This window comes from Phalangium opilio, unplaced genomic scaffold (genome assembly GCF_054372755.1).
Source record: "Phalangium opilio isolate 3A_F unplaced genomic scaffold, DU_Popi_V2 ptg000329l_1, whole genome shotgun sequence".
NCBI classification, from domain to species: Eukaryota; Metazoa; Arthropoda; class Arachnida; order Opiliones; family Phalangiidae; genus Phalangium; species Phalangium opilio.
Genome location: NW_028324226.1, coordinates 4,052,564 through 4,071,516, shown reverse-complemented (window position 1 = coordinate 4,071,516; position 18,953 = coordinate 4,052,564). Strand labels below are relative to the sequence as shown.

Genomic DNA, 18,953 nt, shown 5'->3' with positions numbered 1-18,953 from the left:
GCAATAGAGAATTTCCTTCAGGGGAACGCAAAAATTCGAGAGTATATTAATTTAAAATGATTTCATTTGTTCATCTTCAGTGCGCTAGAACCACATTGCACGGCTTTCAGTTAGCTAGAACCCTTCCATCTTTTGACCCAGTGGGAATTCGAAAATCGGCACGGTCGCTTCATTGTTAGTCTCGATGCTCGGTTTTCAGTTCGCTAGAACCCTTTTCGCTGGAAGTCGGCCTTTAAGTGTAATAAGTAAATTTAACCCATAATCAAAATTGCCGTTTTAGTGTCCGACCCCACGTAGTAACACTAATTATACCACGATCCGATTCTCTCTCACGTTTACGGAAAGAAGACCCCGTAGAACCCTTTTAGGGGTTCCTCCTTCACGTATAAAAAAAATATCGGGTTCAAAAACCTCAAATTTTTTGGAATTAAAAGCCCTTATAGGTTTAATTTTCTGATGTAGAGATACCACTTAAATCTAAAATAAAAGCTCTACAGGGTGGTGGTGGTGGTGTTCTTATAACGAAAGGGTCCTTGGTGTTGTCTTTAAAAAAAGAGAGAATTTTGATTTCATATTGGCGCCACGTTAATATAAAAAATAAAAAAAGCACCCACTATAATCTTAACTTGTAGAAGTCTAAGATTGCTACGAGAAGTTAGTTGTAGCAAGAAGCGATATCTAGTTTACACGGGAGGATGTTTAAATTCGCCACATTTCTAGCTTTATCTCCAGTCCAAACGTAGGTCCGGAGTTATAGTCCCCGCCTCTAAATTACAACCAGCATCTCATTGGTTCTTGAAAAATAACGTCAGCGCGACGCGAATGACGAAAATTACCTATTTTCCGACTGAGGGGAGGCGAAATAGCCCGTCCTCCTTTACGTCCCCCCTTGTATTTTGAAATGGGGACTGGGACTATGGCGCTCGAATACATCGGCATCTTACACCTTCTCCCTTGTAAACTAGATATCACTTCCTGGTAGTAGTCACTCTACTTTTTGAAAATAAATCCCCCTGTTTTATACCCTCCTGTGTCGAAAGTTCTATAATAACTAGATAGACAGACAACAGCTCGAATTTTTTACAAGGAATAATGGTGAAATTGATAAATGTTACATTTTGGGGAAGAAACGCACGCGTAAAAGATTTGCTATATTGGTTAAAATATTAGATTGGCAAGGCTTAATTATGTATACCTTAATTAATAAAATACTTTTGTTTAATTGGCAATAGATAGCGTGCACTAAAGGAGCTAGAGAAAAATTGCCTTCCCAGTTTCTTAACTTTTTAACTGCGCTCCACGGTTTGGAACTGCAAATGCTCTGAAATTTCTGAATCGAACAGAATTCTACAAGCTCTTCAGTCTCGTGTTGCACTCAGAAATTTACTGCCAACACTTATCCGCACACTATTGAGTAATTTCTTTCCCATATATGGCAACGTCATAACCCTCTATCTCTTACCTTAGTGATATCCCCCCTTCCGGGGGCAAATAGTATTCTCAGTTACAAAGTTGCCCCCAACGTTGGGGATACACACTTCACTCCCCCTATCTCTACCGAAATTACTCTATTGTGGATATTTGAGATGATAGCTCAAGTTCAATGATTTTTCAGAGAATTAAGGGCTAGTTATTTCATTGGGGCTAGAATAATAACGTGAAATTCTTAGGGTTGAAAGGTCAAGGTTGGATTTCTGAGACCTTATGACCTTGAATTATTTGTAAATGCCGTAAAATTCTGTGAAATCAAAAGAATAGGCCACGTGAACACTGATCCAGGGTCAAAGCTTTCCAGAAAGTACGCAAAATTAAAACCTAACAATGACAACGAATTCCAACCAATTTTAATGAACAAAAGAAGAAGCAAATTCGATTTCAAGTCGAAAACATTTCGTGGAAAAACCATAAAAATGAACCAGATATTGAAATATAACCCGAGAAGAGCAAATTCTTTCTCCATATGTGTAGAATAGTGGCACTCCGTTTTAACTACCCATAGATCGTAATACAGTCAAAGGCAGGTTGCTTCCATTACTCTATTATAACCCGATTTCTTCAGTTCAGCTTTGACAAAGAGAATATAAGTCAGGAATGGCAGCTCCCCCACGCTCAATAAGTGTAAATCAAAATGACTATATTGCCCCAAAATTTAAAACTAGAGGTGCAGTAGTAGAGTTTCCGGTAGGCTCACTCTATTTAGATTTATCTACCGTTATGGGTAGCTCGCTATCAACTAGTGTGACGTCACAAACGTAAACTCCTCTGTAGTAGTCTGTACTGCGCATTGAAGTTACGCGATAAAAAGGGCAAAATGGTTTTGTTAGAGAACACTTTCCACTCCTATATTCTCTTTGGCTTTGACAAAAATATATCCACTACCAGAAGTCCATAACCCCCCTGTGTGTGATGGACTCCTGCCACTACTTCAAAAAATTCACAATTATCACCTGCTCGGTTAAAGGTGCGTTAAAGATAGCGGGAAAGAATGGTTCATATGGCCGATTCCTTGGAATTGAACCATGGATTAACTAACGCTAGGTATTGTTTGCTCCCCCTAAAAGATAAAGCATGCATGTTCCAAACGCCCCCTAGCCGCAGCTACATTCCCTAACAGGAAGGTATATGAAAATTGGACCAAATATCACGTGTCCTATGACGTCAAAATTAAAATCCAGCCTAAATTAGAAGCCGCCATCTTTAAAATCCGCAAAACCGATTTATGTTGCCTAGAGATGGCGCTATATCTACATCCGTTTTGGTCCACTAAATTGGGGAAATGAAGAGGGGAATCAAGGAATGATTCGGAACATGTAGTTGGCGACAGTATTACATGGGAAACACAGTTAGTGAACAATCCTTAGCGTTAGTTAATCCATGGTTGAACCGTCCCCCTACCTTAAAAAATATCCATCTCTCTTGACCGGGCTATTTCCTACCCACCTTACCAAACTATAGATATACTTTTTATCAATTCAAAAGAAACCTCTTTTTTTCAACCCAAGAAAGGTTTTTTTTTTAAAAAAAAAAAGAATAAAAAACCCTCGACCCACGGGGGATTTCGATCTAACGGCAGGGAGGGGGGATACTTTAGCCCCACCCCCAGGGTCGATTGAAATCTGGTTGGGGTTTTTTTTTATTTAAAAAAAAGGTAAGAAGAAATGACAAAAGACTTCAAAAACATTTTCGGTAGCCATTTTTAGGTAGGGTTAAATTTTCTCAATGAAATAATAGTTCATAAAATTTGGAATGGTGAAGGGTCTTCAATACAAGGTCATGATTATGGTTATATCAAGAAGCCAAGCCCATTTAAGGGGACCACATAACAATTGACCTACATTGACAATATGTCAAAGTATCACAGAACAACATTTTACAACAATGGACATTTTAAACTAGGTCAAAGTGTGCTGCAGGTGTCCCTTTTGGGAAGGTGGTACACACACGTGGCTCCACGCTATCTTTGAATAGATTATAATACAGTTAAAAGCGGGAGTTTGGGGGAGGGGACTGCCCCCCTTTCCCCCGTATTTACATACCAAAGATTTTTTGTTACTGGGAATTGGCTGAATGCAAAAGATAAGTAATAGTAATAGAACCATGCGTAAAATTCATACAAAGAAGAAAAAAAACGCAGTATAATTCAGAGAGGTTTGGGCCTTGTAAATTCGAAGTAAACAAAATTTATGTCGATTGGTAACCAAATTTGACTTAAGGCGGTTGTTTAGCAACCGATGTTATTTAGTTGGAAACTGTCCTTTCCCTTTGTTATATATATAAAAAATACACAAATGTCGTGTATAACAGAGTTAGTTTAAGCGTCTACACAGCTCGTAAAAGTTCCACCTGTTTACTATTATTATTATGATGATTATGACTATTACATAAAAACCCTCAAACAAGTAAAATTCAATTAAGCTTATATTTACGTCATTATTATGTTTCAGGTTTTTTTTTTGTTTTTTAGAATTTAAAATATGCTTTAAAAAAAACCTGTTGTTCTTCTCTATAATATTTCAACCTCTCTTTAATACGGTTTTTATATATATATATTTAAACAAGACGGCCCAAGGGCTCGTAATAGTAGCCATATCGTACGAGTGAATAGCCCCTCTATACCCTACCCTAACGAGTGGATAACCCCTCTATACCTTACCCTAATGAGTGAATAGCGCTATCTTTTTCAATGCTTAAATGATTTACCGTGCATAAAATCAGAGTGAATAGCCCCTCGATTCCCTACTCTAAACAGTGATTAAATTATAACCGTATAAATTTACTTATGCTGTAATTCTAATATTCCGGCGAATCGAAGAACAGATAGTTTTTAGTGATAATCCCCTCGATGAGTTTACAACATAGACTTATGCCGATGCACACTTATCGCATCTTATAAATTTCTAACAAGGACTTATGCCCAGAAACTTTTGAAAGAGAAAGTTTAGTTATAGTGACTACGCATTTTAGTGATTATCCCCTCGAATTACCTTTAGCAATGCTAAAATGATCAAACGCATAACGCTCATTTAATACTATGTTGGCTCTATCTAAACCCACATTTGAATTAACCGCCAAAACGTTCCAGTCAAACATAAAGGCCTGTCCAGACTGACACATTTTGCGCGTTCGCATCTTCGCTGCGCTTGTTTGCAATATCGCTCTGCTGTCCAAATTGGGTTTTCGTTACTTTGCGTCCTCATATCGCGAAGATGCAAATTTCTTGCGACTAGGCCAAGAATTTCGCGCCTTCGCGAGATAAGCACCAATCACAGACGAGAGTACGGGTGGCGTGTGGAGGGTGGCGATTAGTTTTGTTTTTATCACTTTTTCACAATGGCGGAAGCAGCGTGCAGCTCAGTCGAGTCACTTTTAATAAATATGGTGAACGTAGATGGCGCAATGATTTCTCAAATTTCATTGGCTCTCAGAATAGGAAAAGCAAAATATTTGCGTGTATCTGAACAGTAGGGCAAATATTTTTCATGTACTGTTACGAAGATGCGAATAAACGAAGGCGCGAACACGCGAGCGCGAGCTCAATGTGGACAAAGCTTAACATAGATGACGATAGCTACCGAACGAGAACGAAACACATGAGGAGCGCGGTAGGAAACAGGGAAAATCGTTATCTATTTAATTAGCACATACATAAAAAGAAAATAAATATAAAAACCCCAAACATACAAATTCATAAGTATCCGACCCCACAGATAAAAATTCAAAAGTTTCCGACCCCACAGATTAAGAGGTCATCAAGCCGACATTTTAGAGATGAGAATAAATAATAAAAAACTCGGGGTTTCTATCAACTCTCTATGGTTCAGTTGGTAGAATGTTTTGCCTATTGCGCCAGCGACCCGGGTTCGAATCCCGGGTCTGACCTGAAAAAATTTTAATTATAATTAAATATCTAACCGAGCCCAGTAACCCCTATGGGTGGGTTGTGGTAATATAAAGTTCCTTTTAAGCTATAAATCTGACGATAACGAAGCGACAACCCCGGCCACTACTACTACTACTACTACGACGGCTCGGGTCAAACTAAGAGCCTATCGTATACTACGATATGGCTAAAAAGGCTGTCCTTCGAAAGATAAGAAGCAAAAGTTAGTAATATATTTTTTTTTACTTCTCTCCAAAACCGAGCTAAAACCTAACTTAGAACTGGAACTACTTAATAGTTTTTATTCCATTTTTTTATTTAAATTCTGATTTTTATTAAAAAAATATATATTTTATCTAATTGATGAGATCGATTTTTTTTTGTTTAATATTCAAAAGAGATATTTAAAAAAAAAAGAAAAAAAAAGAAATTTAAAAGTAGTATTTTTCTTATATTTTATCTCTGTCTATAGGTATAGTAATGTAAAATTGCCAATTTGGGGTTTTAATTTATTTTCCATTAATTAAGACATCCTGTAGGTCTAGGTCAAAGGTCACCATGTTGGTTTATTTTACAGAAACCACTCGAATTGTATTTTTATTTGTTTTTTGTTTTGTCTGAGTGAAAAAGGGTTAGATTTTTTTTAATTAAGACATCCTAAGGCTCCTATAGTTACAAAGCCTGATTTGGTCAAATCTTAAGGTCAAAGTTCACCCCATACAATATAATGTGGCAACAATTATAATATAAAATTTTTGAAAATTTAAAAATTATGACTTTTTCCCCACCTAACATTTCAAGCTCATCTTTAAAAAACCCACGAGTTTTTTTCCAGTTACTATGGCAACCCTATTCACATTAAAAGAAAAAAGGCGCTAAAATGCATTGACCGTATAAATAACTACAAAAACTCATTTCCGGCGAAGATAAAATATAGTTTAAAAAAAAAAGGCAAAAGCCTTTTAATTTTTATAAAATCATTAATATTTTACTATTCGAAAAAACCTGAAGCCAGGCTTTTTTTTTTTTTCATATAGTCGTTCGTAATTATCTCAATATCTCTCATTTAAAATATCAATTTAATATATATGAACGTAAGTGAATCAAGCTGTCTTTAACAAAAGGGTGCGCAAAATTAGGGTAAATTTTAAAATTATGTTTCTTACAATTTTTATTAATTTACGAGGCGTGTTAAATAATTTATTGCCTCAAGTCAAGTGGAACTGATTTTAAACTTTTTAAAAAAGATTCGGCTAATTACACATTTTCTTTTTAAAAGTAAGTATTACCCTTTTAAGCGCAACAATCAGTCTAAATTTAAAAATATACACATATATATATATACCAAGCAATTAAATTTCCATTTCTTCTTTCCTTATTATTAGCGATAGGTCAATGAAATAAAATCTTTTAGTAACATTTATTGGCGAAGTTCAGCGTTCGTCGTTACGTAAGAGGTTTAATTTTAATTGTTTTCCTTACTTAAAATGTTAATCCTTTATACCAGTAACAAATTTAAATTGTTTAGACCCTTTGAGCGGCTTGTAAGCTATAATAATTGATTTGTAGGGTGTTCTATGGAACATCAATTTTGTGTCGAAAATGTAACTTCTATGAAATTTTGCACTAAGCGACACCGTTATGCAAGTTATGATTGGAGTATTTTACATATGACCCCTTAAATTTAACAAAACAAATTAAGGGGGTCATCCCTAAAACACTAGGGTAGCAAACACTTAGGGAAAAATGTCATAGAACATATTATACTCAAGAAATGGTCAATTGCAAGTTATAATTGGAGTGTTTTACGGATGGCCAATTAAAATTAACAAACAAATTAAGGGGTCATCCCTAAAACACTAGGGTGGCAAACACTTAGGGAAAAATGTCATAGAACATATTATACTCAAAAAATGGTCAATGTGACCCCGTTTTGCAAGTTACAATTGGAGTGTTTTACGGGTGACCCCTTAAATTTAAGTAACAAATTAAGGGGTCATCCCTAAAACATTAGGGTAGCAAACACTTAGGGAAAAATGTCATAGAACATACTATACTCAAAAAATGGTCAATGGGGCCACGTTTTGCAAGTTATAATTGGAGTATTTTACGGATGACCCCTTAAATTTAACAAAGAAATTAAGGGGTCATTCCTAAAATACTAGGGTGGTTCTTAGGCCAAAATGTCATAGAACATATTATACTCAAAAAAAAATAATAATAAATAAAATAGCCCATGGGATCCATTATAGACTACACTTCGATTCTACCACAGTTTGGAACACCATGTTAATATAACTGTTCTTAGAGATGTCGTCTTTACTTGGTCTATATTTACTGTTAACAAAGTTTCACTTTAAATTTCACCCATAGTATTTGAACGGCTTGTAAGCACTAAGCAGTGAGCCTGACTTCAAAAACGGCTATAGTATATACCGTTTTTCTAACGTTTAAAGTGTAATGTATTTATTATTATTTTCAAGAATATTTTTAGAACAACAAAGCTATCTATTGTTGAATGTTAAGCCTTAATAGTTTCAAACCTCGAGTCGAGTGTTTCAAAATTCATGAAAAGATTTGAATAAATTTGTGCTATCCTAAGTAGGGTTTAAGTATGTGATAATTGATATCGCCAAAATTCAAATTTTTTTTAGGGGAGAGATAGGGTTAATCCGTCCGTTAGGTTAAATTGGAGGGTAAAATACTTGAGACAAATTCATATTGTAATTGGGACTCAGTTTTATCTTGGCCAAGGGATTTTTTTCTTTTCTTAAATATATTTGGTTCCCGTTTGACTCAGTCAATGATGTTGGGTCTAAGTTCATTTTCAAAGCACGTGAGTCTGAATCCACGCGGTCCATGAGAGTGGAATACACACACGATGCTCGTCAAGGACAAACTTTATTTGGAGTATATATAGGCATACAGGTTTTAAAATTATAATTTTCTTGCAATCTTCAATTTCAATATTTTTTGGCGCGCTAACTTTACCTCATTATGAGCTAAAACTTTCAAAAATTCATATTTACAAAAAGAAATGTGCATTTTATTTCTTCACCATGCTTTTAAGATTTTAAATACCGCTTTGTTGCAATATTGTTATATCTATTCACGTCACCCAATTTTTTAAAAAATAATGCATGGTTTTGGAAAATCAATTTCAATGAGTTTTCCAGATTTTCTCCCCATATATTTCCCAGGTTTCCTCCCATATATTTCCCTGGGACCCTGAGTTTTCCAGGTTTTCTCCCAAATATTTCCCTGAATTTTGGAGTAATAACAACGAGAGTGGTTTTTTTATAGTTGAAGCAACACCTTTAGAGCAAACTTACTCAGAAACTTCCCTGAATTTTACTAAAAATTCTAAATTTCCCCGATTTTTTTGTCAATTATTTATTTCCCTGAATTTTCCAGGTTTGTATGAACCCTGTAATGGCCCTTGAGTTTGTATTTAACATTTTCTTGAGATTACAAAAGAGTTTTTGACCAACCAACTTCCGGCGGACTCAATTTTTTAAAACAAATTTTTCTGAACTCACAGTGCTCTAATTAGTCGGGTCACACTGTTATTTCAAGTAATCATACCATCGCGATAATCGTAAAGCGAGTTTCAAGGAAGGTTATATTGACTCATTTTCCTTCAGAAACTGGCGCTAATTTCGTATAAGAATGTATATACATGTACTTTCCCGTGAAATTTCCCTAATAATCCAAATATCTTATTTGATAACCTAAAAATATTTTCCCGGTTTTATTACGGATTTCTTCATAAAGTAGAGCCCAATCATGTTAGTAAATGCAAATAAAAGAAACAGGTTTTCTGTGAGAAAATGTACTCCTTCCCAAAGATTGGTAGGTTACCATTGAAGCAGCTCATTTTAGACATTAGACCCCACTATTGGACTGTCGGCTTCCCCATTGGTTTAAGCTGAGGTTTAAGAGATAATCCTTATCACATCTCAAACGTTTTTAACTCAACATTTGAAAATACTGAGTTGCGTCATATAGCATTTACCCTATAACTTTACAATTGCACGTTAAAATACTTTAAAAGCTATTTTAAAAAGTTTGAACTTGAAGAGTCTGTAGAACTTGCTAATGGAAGTCTAAGTTGCGTCAAATTTTACCGTTTTTGGGCTTACGCAATGAACTTTCTCATTTCAAAGACAAAAATATAATGTACCATGTACCCGCCCTCAACGATCAAGTATCCCACCCCCCAAACAGTAAGAAAACAAGATGACCAACTAAATTTAAAAGCTTTTCGCGACTTGAAAATTAATGTCTATCTATCTATTAATGAAGTTACAATATAAAGACTGACGACACTTTGACAATAAAAAGGGGTAATGAATAAAGTATGTCTTACCTTCCAACCGGCGGAACTGTTGCTGTCACCCTTGTCTTTAAAATAGGCGACATTCTGCACCATCCAGTCGTATATTTGAGACAAGGTCAGCCTTTTTTCGGGCGAACTTTGTATGGCTTGAGTAATTAAGTCCGCGTACGATTTATTTCCCCAAGCGTTTCTTCTGGACGAGTTCTTTTTGGGCGGTTGTCCGACCCCGTCCGCTCCTCCTCCGATGCCCGAAACGGATTCTCCCTCTTGAATTGTAGCGGGAACCGACACTTTTTCGTCATCTTTATCCACGTAATATTCCGGCCTGGGTAAAGGCCAAGTGTTAGAACGAGCGCGAGTTTGTGGCTCGAAATTCGGATCCACATCCAAAGGTTCCAAGTCGTCCATGGTTTAAATTGATTTCTCGTGACTTTAATGAGGTGCAACTAAGACGTATTTTAATTAAAAGGTGTTAACGCAACGTCTTTGAAGTAAATTGCGATTAATGATTCCGTAATTAGGAGGCATCGTTTAATATAAGGCGATTATGTTTCTGTCGCGTCGATTAATTTATATATATATATTTCTTTTTTTTTCCACTGGAGGCACTGATTTTAAAACCGATATAAATTCTTTCTAGGCAACAAACCGCGAAGAACTTTAATATTAAAAGACTTCGCGGAAAGAAATTAGAAATTATTCGAGGTTTCCTTGGGCCTCAAAAGCCCCCTTAGTTTAGTTTAAAAATTACTATTCTTCTGGCACATTATACGAATATATATTTTTTTATTTATATTTATAGATAATATATTTTCTTCTCTAGTATTTAGTTTGAGCAAAAACATTTATCAACTTTTTTTAAAATTTTGAGGGGGAAATACCTTTTCAAAATTGGCGCGCACTTTATCGCGCACACGCGTAGGCGTTAATCCTCGTGATTGGTTGAGTCGTTGCGGTAGAAAAATAATCCACTTTTTTGTATTTTGTTTAATTTATTTCGGGCGCGAAAAAAAAAAAACTTCACGAGTAACGGTTTCCGAACGATGAAATCCAAAGGCCGTCGAAATATTTAAAGCTCCTTTTTGACTAGGGTAGAGCGAGGTAGGAAAATATTTCCAAAGGAGGCTAATGCACCTCTACGCGGCAAGTAAACTGCGGATTATCCCGCTCTTTTCATTTCTCTGCTCCGCTCTGCCCCTTTTTACCCAGCGCGCACACCGGCGCTAACGCTTGATTTTTTTTTTTAATTTTCCCGGGACCGCGGGAAAAAATGTCACCCGCGAATATATAATCCGAAGAAGTTATTGATATTTATTTTTGAGATTAAAAACCCTTTGCGAAGATAATAGGGTTTATTTTCACGCCGCGATATTACGGTTTTTAAAAAGGGATGCGTAGTCGAGTATACATTCGACAACCTACTCTACAGCTACCCAGATTCGAGCTGTGACCGAACCGAACACGCTGCCGAGTTAGCGCCAAAGTCCCTGGCCGCGTGACGTATACACGTGACGTCAGCGTTGCCATAGGCAACCGGGCTCGGAGAAGTTTTAAGACGAAACGCATGCGCGGGTTTTTGCATCCCCTCTTGCTAACCACTATTGTCCCCCCCCGTAACAGAGTCAACAAGGATGGAGTGAATGAGAATATAAAACCTGTAGTCGATGCGCCTTTTCTTAAGTCGAAACGTGCTGTGTTTGAGTATTTAGTGACTATTTACGCAGACATTTATCAATATAAACTTACGAGATAAATTTGTTTTGTGAAATTTCTGTCACTCCTAGTTGTCGTCTGTCTCTTGTCACCATTGCAGTGGTGTTTCTTCCATACCTACTTTATATTAACTTTGCATAGCGTAACTAGTGCAGGCATTAGATTATACCCTTCTGGTAATAGGGGTAGTGAAAATTAAAATTTCCCCGTAATCGAATTCCCCCTTTCTATTATAATTAATTATGAACATGTAGATGAGTGGGTCAATTAAATTAGGCGGGAAATGATGGAAGTTTTTTATATAATTTAATCAAAAACAGAAATTAGGGTATTCTGTTTATATTTTTATAGTTTATAGCCATCTAGTTTTCTACAGCTCAATTTGTGAACTTATTATAGATAGAGATCTCCATCTATAGAACCAATTAGTAACTATCTGCCCTAATTAATAACCCAATTTCCAATTTAGTAAGGCTTAAATTAGACAAAATATTTTAAATAAAACAAACTTTATTCAAAACAAATTACAAAGTATATAGCAAAACATAATTAATAATAATTATAATTATCATCTCTTTTTGCAAATAAAACAAAATTAATTAAAAGCGCCTAGATCTACTTAAATATCACATTAACATTAACATTAACATTAACATTTTAATCAGTTCCAAAATATTTTTGGCCAAAATGATTGGGAGCAATTGGATGAACTTCTGAGGTTAACATAGTTAAATTTGGAAAAGCTTTCATTACCATTGATGCGGCTAAAATATATATTTTAAATTAATTTAATTAACACTTTAAACTAATTAAATAATATAGAAAATAATTTTACCATTTGGAGTACAAAATAAATTGAGAAAAATGATATTTTCTTCTCGTACACCATGATCTTTTAAAACTCTAACAGCCTTAATTACAGTATTTCCTGTACCTAATTTAATTTAAATTTTTAATTAACTTAATTTTGTCAGTGTCAGTTTAATTTTGAATATTAATATTTCTTACTCATTATAGGATACATCAGTAAGACCTTCCTATCAGCGATATCTTCAGGAAATTTGGCATAAACTACTCTGGCTTCGTGAGTGTCCTCGTCACTTTGAACTAGAATCTTTCCAATGCGAATTGACTGACAACAATCCCTCAAACCACGTTCCATGGCTTCTCCTGAAAGGTTTTTCCAACTTATTATTTTAAATATGATCATAATTAGGGTGATTATTCAAAGTTATAACACTACATACCACTCCTGACTATGCTAACTCCGCAATTTCCTTTTAAAAACTTCATGCCTTCATAAAGTCCACCAGTGGGGGTTGTAACAGAACATTTAGTATATGGAAGTTGATTTAAACCTTCTTCAACCACTAATCTAATCTAAGTAATTAAATAGCTTCAAGTTAATTAATTAACATAAATAGATTTTATAATAACTTACAAGTCTCTCTGCATAGAAGACAAAGTTGCTCCTACTTGTATTTCTTATAAGTTAAAAGGGCAGGATTACTTTTGGGAATTTCAAAAGTAAAACCATGGGCAATTTCTAACTTACTTGTCTCTAATTACAGTTTGTAATTCTTTTATTTGGTCATTAGTTGGAACAATTTTAAAATTTGGTCCATATTCTAAGCTTAGGACTTTTTCATTATCAGGGGTGTTGGTTCTACCGGACATAACTTCGTTAATTAATTCGCTGGACATTTTCTCCTTTGAGTTCGTTTAAAACAGCAAAATTGTTATGCGAGGTTGAGGTAGAGAAGAGATTACATTCATTACGACATCTCATTCAATGATTCAACAGCCCTTTGATCTTTAAAACGTGCTTTTGCATTAAGCCTAACTCCCTGGCCTCTTTGTTAGTAGAAGCAGACGACAGTTTACGAGTCATCTTCGGGCAGGGTCGAAAATAAGTACCGGATTTTAGAGTTTTTTGTTTTTTAGAACTAAACATTTGAAAATTTTAAGTTTGTAGATTTTAGTTAGGTTTAAATATTACTTAATAAAAATATTACCTGATGGACTTTCTGTAAATTAGCTTGAAATGATTATACATTTATTCCTAAGTTAACTATTTTTGCTTACTTCCCGCCTTTTCTTAACCTTACAGGGTCGTCTGCTTGATTTAAATGAATGTCAAAACTTCTTAATTTCCTTGGTTCATTACATATTTAAACAGATTAGGTTGATGATGATTAAAAATTAACGGTGTATGGTCATAGATAAGTTTTATAATGCGATAATTAACATTTAAAGTACATAAAGTAAAGAAATATATATATAGAAACGGAGAATTAATATTATCAATAGTCTTAGGCTAAGGCTTAGTAACGCCAATCTGAATTTCAGTATCACAATTTCAGAAATGACATTATGACAAGTCCTTCATTGAATCTAGTTAATGTGCCGTTGGCCATATTTTTCCTAATCTTAATTGCTAAAGGAGATGTGGCTCCAGAGGATATAGATACTACAAGTAAGATTTAAAAAATACAAAAAAATGTGTAATTACATTTAGCTAAACTATGATTTTTAGACCCCACTGAAAAATATCAGTCAGAGAGTATGACTTCAATGGAACACACTTTTGAAACATCAGCTCTGACTGGTAAAATGTCAACTGACAGTGTAGTAATTAACTCTCAGACCCAGAAAGACATTAAGCCGAGATACTTTGAAAATTCAAAATGTCCCCATAACAAACTGTGTTCAGAATTGTCTGGGGAGTGTATTAATTGTTGCTTCAACTACTCTTGCGTTTATGGAGAGGAAATCACAGTTAATTGTAAAGTTAATGCCAGTATTAACTGTCGAGTAAGTAAGGATTAGAATGAAACTATTAGTTTTAACTTTCTAATAAAAATCTTGTTGAAAAGCACGAAGATAAAGATGAGAAGAGATTTACGCGTGTCATGAAATGCCAATATTGCTATCAGGCTAATCCTGATGATTATATTTGTGAAAAAAGCACATGCAGGGTAAATGGAGCTGTTGCTCAAACATACATCACAAAATGCAAAATCAAAGATCATATACTATGCTTAGGTATGATTTGGAACCAAAAACCAATGACAAGAGTAGCTTCCATATTTACTTTTAGTATAGCTTAGAAATTGGGATATATTTGCCCAACAAATCAAGGAATATGAAATTTGTTCAAGGAAGGTAAAGCGAACAAAAGAGAGATCCAGGGTTCATGCAAATCTGGAAAACTCAGGGAAATAAGTAGTTGATAAGAACAAAGGGATATTTAGTAAAATTTGGGGAAATTTGTGAGGTTTGAGTAAGTTTACTCTGAAGGGATTGCGTCAACCATAAAACACTCCCTGGAAATTTCAGGGAAATATGTGGGAAAAAAGTTCAAAAAACCTGGAAAATTCAGGGAAATATGTGAGAAAAGTTCAAAAAACCTGGAAAACTCAGGGAAATGTGGGAAAAAGTTCAAAAAACCTGGAAAACTCATGGAAATATGTGGGGAAAAGTTCAAAAAACCTGGAAAACTCAGGGAAATGTGGGAAAAAGTTCAAAAAACCTGGAAAACTCATGGAAATATGTGGGGAAAAGTTCAAAAAACCTGGAAAACTCAGGGAAATATGTGGGAAAAAGTTAAAAAACCTGGGAAACTCAGGGAAATATGTGGGAAAAAGTTCAAAAAACCTGGAAAACTCAGGGAAATATGTGGGAAAAAGTTCAAAAAACCTGGAAAACTCCGGGAAATATGTGGGAAAAAGTTCAAAAAACCTGGAAAACTCCGGGAAATATGTGGGAAAAAGTTCAAAAAACCTGGAAAACTCAGGGAAATATGTGGGAAAAAGTTAAAATACCTGGAAAACTCAGGGAAATATGTGGGAAAAAGTTAAAAAACCTGGAAAACTCAGGGAAATATGTGGGAAAAAATTCAAAAAAACCTGAAAAACTCAGGGAAATATGTGGGAAAAAGTTCAAAAAAACCTGGTAAACTCAGGGAAATATGTGGGAAAAAGTTCAAAAAACCTAGAAAACTCTGGGAAATATGTTTTCCAAAAGTTGTATGAACCCTGGAGATCACCCAAAGCCCTATTTGTCAAAGAATTTGAGCAAATTTCATGATGAAAATCAAAATAGTTCTCCTTTTAAGGCACCTGTCATAAATTTGTTACTATGGTCCAAGAAGAAAGAGTTTGTTTATTGATTTTAGTAAATCAATATAATACCACTGATAATATCTTATCTTAATTTTTCATCTTTTGAAAGCTTAGATTGGGATAATTCTAAATAAATAATACAATCGGATGTTTTTATCAGTTTCAGTTAGATAATATAATATTGAAGCCACTCTCTGAACCTGAAATCCACACCCAATGACCTATTTGAACTTTTAATTACTCAAATATTTGTAGGAAATCGTGAATTTCCCAAGAAACTAAAATGTAACTATACCAGGGGCTATAGTTGGAGTGTGACACTCATATTAAGGTCAAAAGTTCATAAACGGATGGCAAATCCTGACCTGAAATATTAAATTTTTTTAATTTAAAATTCTAGCATTGTTCTTGGAGGTTTTGGTGTAGATCGATTTTACTTGGGTATGTGGCAAGAAGGAATTGGAAAACTGTTCAGTTTTGGTGGATTAGGTGTCTGGACATTGGTTGATGTCCTGCTTATTGCCACTGGCTATTTAGGACCAGCAGATGGTTCACTCTTCATCTATTAAGATCATTTAGAGAGACCAATAGTAATCTTTTGAGTATTTTATAAAGATGAATGTGTACAGATTTTTTTCCCACTAATTTCTTTAAATTATCCACTGTTTAAATAAAGAATTCATAGTTTTATTATTATCTCTTGGCTTATGTTTTGATTCTTATTTTGGGGGAAAAAATAGTGGTAAGTTCTAACCCTTTAATAATGTCCTTGTTGTCTATATTGAAGGTCTAGTTTCCAGTCCATACTTAATCCCTATTGTTTCTATTTTTTTTTTTTGACATAAGTCAATTATATCCTGCATAACATAATTATTTTACATTAAATTATCTCTTTAAAATTAAGGGCTGGTATCCTTTAAAATTGCGGGAAATTATCCCTTTAAAATTGGGGGAAATTATCCCTTTAAAATTGAGGGGAAATTATCCCTTTAAAATTGAGGGAAATTATCACTTTAAAATTGCGGGAAGGTATCCCTTTAAAATTGAGGGAAATTATCCCCTTTAAAATTGAGGGAAATTATCCCCTTTAAAATTGAGGGAAATTATCCCTTTAAATTTGAGGGAAATTATCCCTTTAAAATTGAGGGGAAATTATCCCTTTAAAATTGAGGGGAAATTATCCCTTTAAAATTGAGGGGAAATTATCCCTTTAAAATTGAGGGGAAATTATCCCTTTAAAATTGAGGGGAAATTATCCCTTTAAAATTGAGGGGAAAAAAGGCTGTCAAGGTATTCCTTTAAAAACGGTGAGTAATCTCTTCAAAAACGGCGTGTATCCCTTTAAAATAAAGGTAAACTACCTTTGGAAATAATTTAGGTAGTATCCCTTTAAAATAAAGGTAAACTACCTTTGGAAATAATTTAGGTAGTATCCCTTTAAAATAAAGGTAAACTACCTTTGGAAATAATTTAGGTAGTATCCCTTTAAAATAAAGGTAAACTACCTTTGGTAATAATTTAGGTAGTATCCCTTTAAAATAAAGGTAAACCACCTTTGGAAATAATTTAGGTAGTATCCCTTTAAAATACTTAGTATACCCTTTAAATTAATGTGTGACTATCTCTTTAATATTCGGCGCGATGATCCCTTTACAATATTGCCCAACGTTCCCTTTAAAATATGAAGTGTTATGCTTTAAAAGTACGGCTGTTGTTTCTCAACAAATTGAGTAATAGTCACATATGCTCGCAATCAAAATGATTTTCATAACTTTTGATGAACATTGTAGAAACTACAATAGCTGGAATATCCGGCTACAAATTAAAAATAAATTGCACGCTCTGAAGCTAGAAAGTACTATAAAAGGCATATTTCAGTTTAATTGGTCCATGCCTCGGGGAAATAGTCATCTATCTATATAATTAAAAGTCCTGACTGATAATAATAGGCACACACTAAGAGAGATTTTTCCAATCCCCCGACATCTTGAAAAATGGCGGCCAGAAATGTAAAAATAACGCCCGTTTATTTCAATAGATTTATTTAATATTTAGTACCTTTCAAAATGGCAGCGCGAAAAGTAATGAACGTGTCCCGCCGAGCAACGCCGGATGCCCTTTCTGCTAGTGTAATATAATTCCCGTCAATCTGTTGCGCCTAAAATTGAAGTTGGCTTCTCCTTGAGCACCGGTGTGCGGCACTTGAAACTTTTCCTATCTACTTCCGAATCCTTAAGATGGGGGAGAATTTTTTTTGGAGAATCAAAAATCGCGACTACTTAATTTCATTCATAATTATTGATAAAAATCTACTTAATTTTTTCGAATAACATTTAGTTAAAGCAGAAGGGGATAATAGAAGAAGGATGACACTCTTCATCCTCTTAATACTTTAGTTATATAACATGATTCTTCCCAGGTTCATGCACCTTTTTGTTTGCTTTCCTGCTCATCAAACTAAGTTCAGATGGGCACCGCACCGTAAGGTGAATTCTGTAACTGTACTAAATCCCCAGAAATTAACCCACAAACCTTGATTGTCTTAACGTGGTACAAAAATACACAAGCGCATGCGCCATGGAAAATAGTTAAGCGCTAATAGAGAAATTAATGATAAGGGAACTATTTATCGCGTATGTGATTCGGTTTAGTAACTTTTCTCCAAATGTAAAATGATGTTGGGAAGAATCATGTTACAATTACCCTCTCGCTTTGTGGTGGTACACTTCTCTCGAAGGGAAGTGTTATGTACTTCTGGTAAAAGTAATAAAAGGGAAGAACAACACTTTTACACGATCAGTTCTTATTTTGTCTCTTATAAGCATTTCTGAAATAACATTCTTATCTCAAATCATTTAAAGCTTTGGAAGTAAGCCACCCACATAAAGGGGTGTCAATACAATTTTCCCCATGGAAAAAATCCGTTGTTTTATCTGGCGAACGCTTGCTTACAGCAGGGGCCAGGCATCTGACAATCAGAAAATCGTCAAGTTACCCATGCAGAATATCAAACTCCCTCCATTTTGGATAAAATACCTTTTGTCTAAACCAATTCTTATCAATAGAGTTCAGGGGGTTCCAAGAATTTGTTTATAAGAAAGGTGCGAGGAGAAATTCTGACAGCTAATATCGAGGGCAAATAATTCTTTTAAGTGGTGGGGAATATATGACGTCATGTAGGACGCAATCCCGTTTTTGGTGCGCGAGTTTCCGTGACGTGTCGTAGCGATTTTAGAAGCCTTTCCTTCTCAATATTGATCGGTCGACGGTCCAAGAGCTCCGTAGACCGAATTTCGGGTCATACTATAGCGGAGTCCGGAGTCTCTCCCGCTACCTTCTCTTCTCCCTTTTCCATTTCTGCCTCCTCCTCCTTAAAGGGAATCCACCTACTCGTGGA

The 18,953-nt window shown here is 35.0% G+C and overlaps 4 protein-coding genes across 4 annotated transcripts in view; 2 read left to right on the top strand and 2 right to left on the bottom strand.

The window, feature by feature from the left end:
• foxo (forkhead box, sub-group O) overlaps window positions 1–11,225 on the bottom strand; it is a 92,265-nt gene extending 81,040 nt beyond the window's left edge. The window contains exon 1 of the mRNA XM_089859585.1: window positions 9,750–11,225. Coding sequence (XP_089715711.1) covers window positions 9,750–10,127 — 378 coding nt within the window. The 5' untranslated portion in view covers window positions 10,128–11,225. The remainder of the gene's footprint in view (window positions 1–9,749) is intronic.
• The window catches only part of LOC149610400 (uncharacterized), a 177,466-nt gene that overhangs the window by 144,148 nt on the left and 14,365 nt on the right, over window positions 1–18,953 (top strand). The gene's annotated exons all lie outside the window — the stretch shown is intronic.
• kri (uracil phosphoribosyltransferase krishah) lies at window positions 11,925–13,298 on the bottom strand. The gene is made up of 6 exons (XM_089859587.1): window positions 12,988–13,298; window positions 12,874–12,916; window positions 12,680–12,812; window positions 12,441–12,602; window positions 12,268–12,366; window positions 11,925–12,196 (listed from the first exon to the last, which is right to left on the bottom strand). Exons 1-6 carry the CDS (start codon window positions 13,134–13,136, stop codon window positions 12,090–12,092), a joined length of 693 nt encoding a protein of 230 aa, XP_089715713.1. The 5' UTR covers window positions 13,137–13,298; the 3' UTR covers window positions 11,925–12,089.
• Window positions 13,545–16,253, top strand: amx (TM2 domain-containing protein 3 almondex). The gene is made up of 5 exons (XM_089859586.1): window positions 13,545–13,908; window positions 13,969–14,246; window positions 14,309–14,477; window positions 15,812–15,887; window positions 15,957–16,253. The coding sequence occupies exons 1-5, from the start codon at window positions 13,806–13,808 to the stop codon at window positions 16,123–16,125; spliced, it is 795 nt and encodes a 264-aa protein (XP_089715712.1). The 5' UTR covers window positions 13,545–13,805; the 3' UTR covers window positions 16,126–16,253.

Coding starts and splice junctions, on each gene's coding strand:
- kri (XM_089859587.1), bottom strand. CDS start 13,136: ATGTCCAGCGAATTAATTAACGAAGTTATGTCCGGTAGAACCAACACC. Junction 12,603..12,679: donor AGTTAGCATAGTCAGGAGTG/GTATGTAGTGTT, acceptor AAAACCTTTCAG/GAGAAGCCATGGAACGTGGT. Junction 12,197..12,267: donor TTTATTTTGTACTCCAAATG/GTAAAATTATTT, acceptor TATATATTTTAG/CCGCATCAATGGTAATGAAA.
- amx (XM_089859586.1), top strand. CDS start 13,806: ATGACAAGTCCTTCATTGAATCTAGTTAATGTGCCGTTGGCCATATTT. Junction 13,909..13,968: donor AGAGGATATAGATACTACAA/GTAAGATTTAAA, acceptor TATGATTTTTAG/ACCCCACTGAAAAATATCAG. Junction 15,888..15,956: donor AGTGTGACACTCATATTAAG/GTCAAAAGTTCA, acceptor TTAAAATTCTAG/CATTGTTCTTGGAGGTTTTG.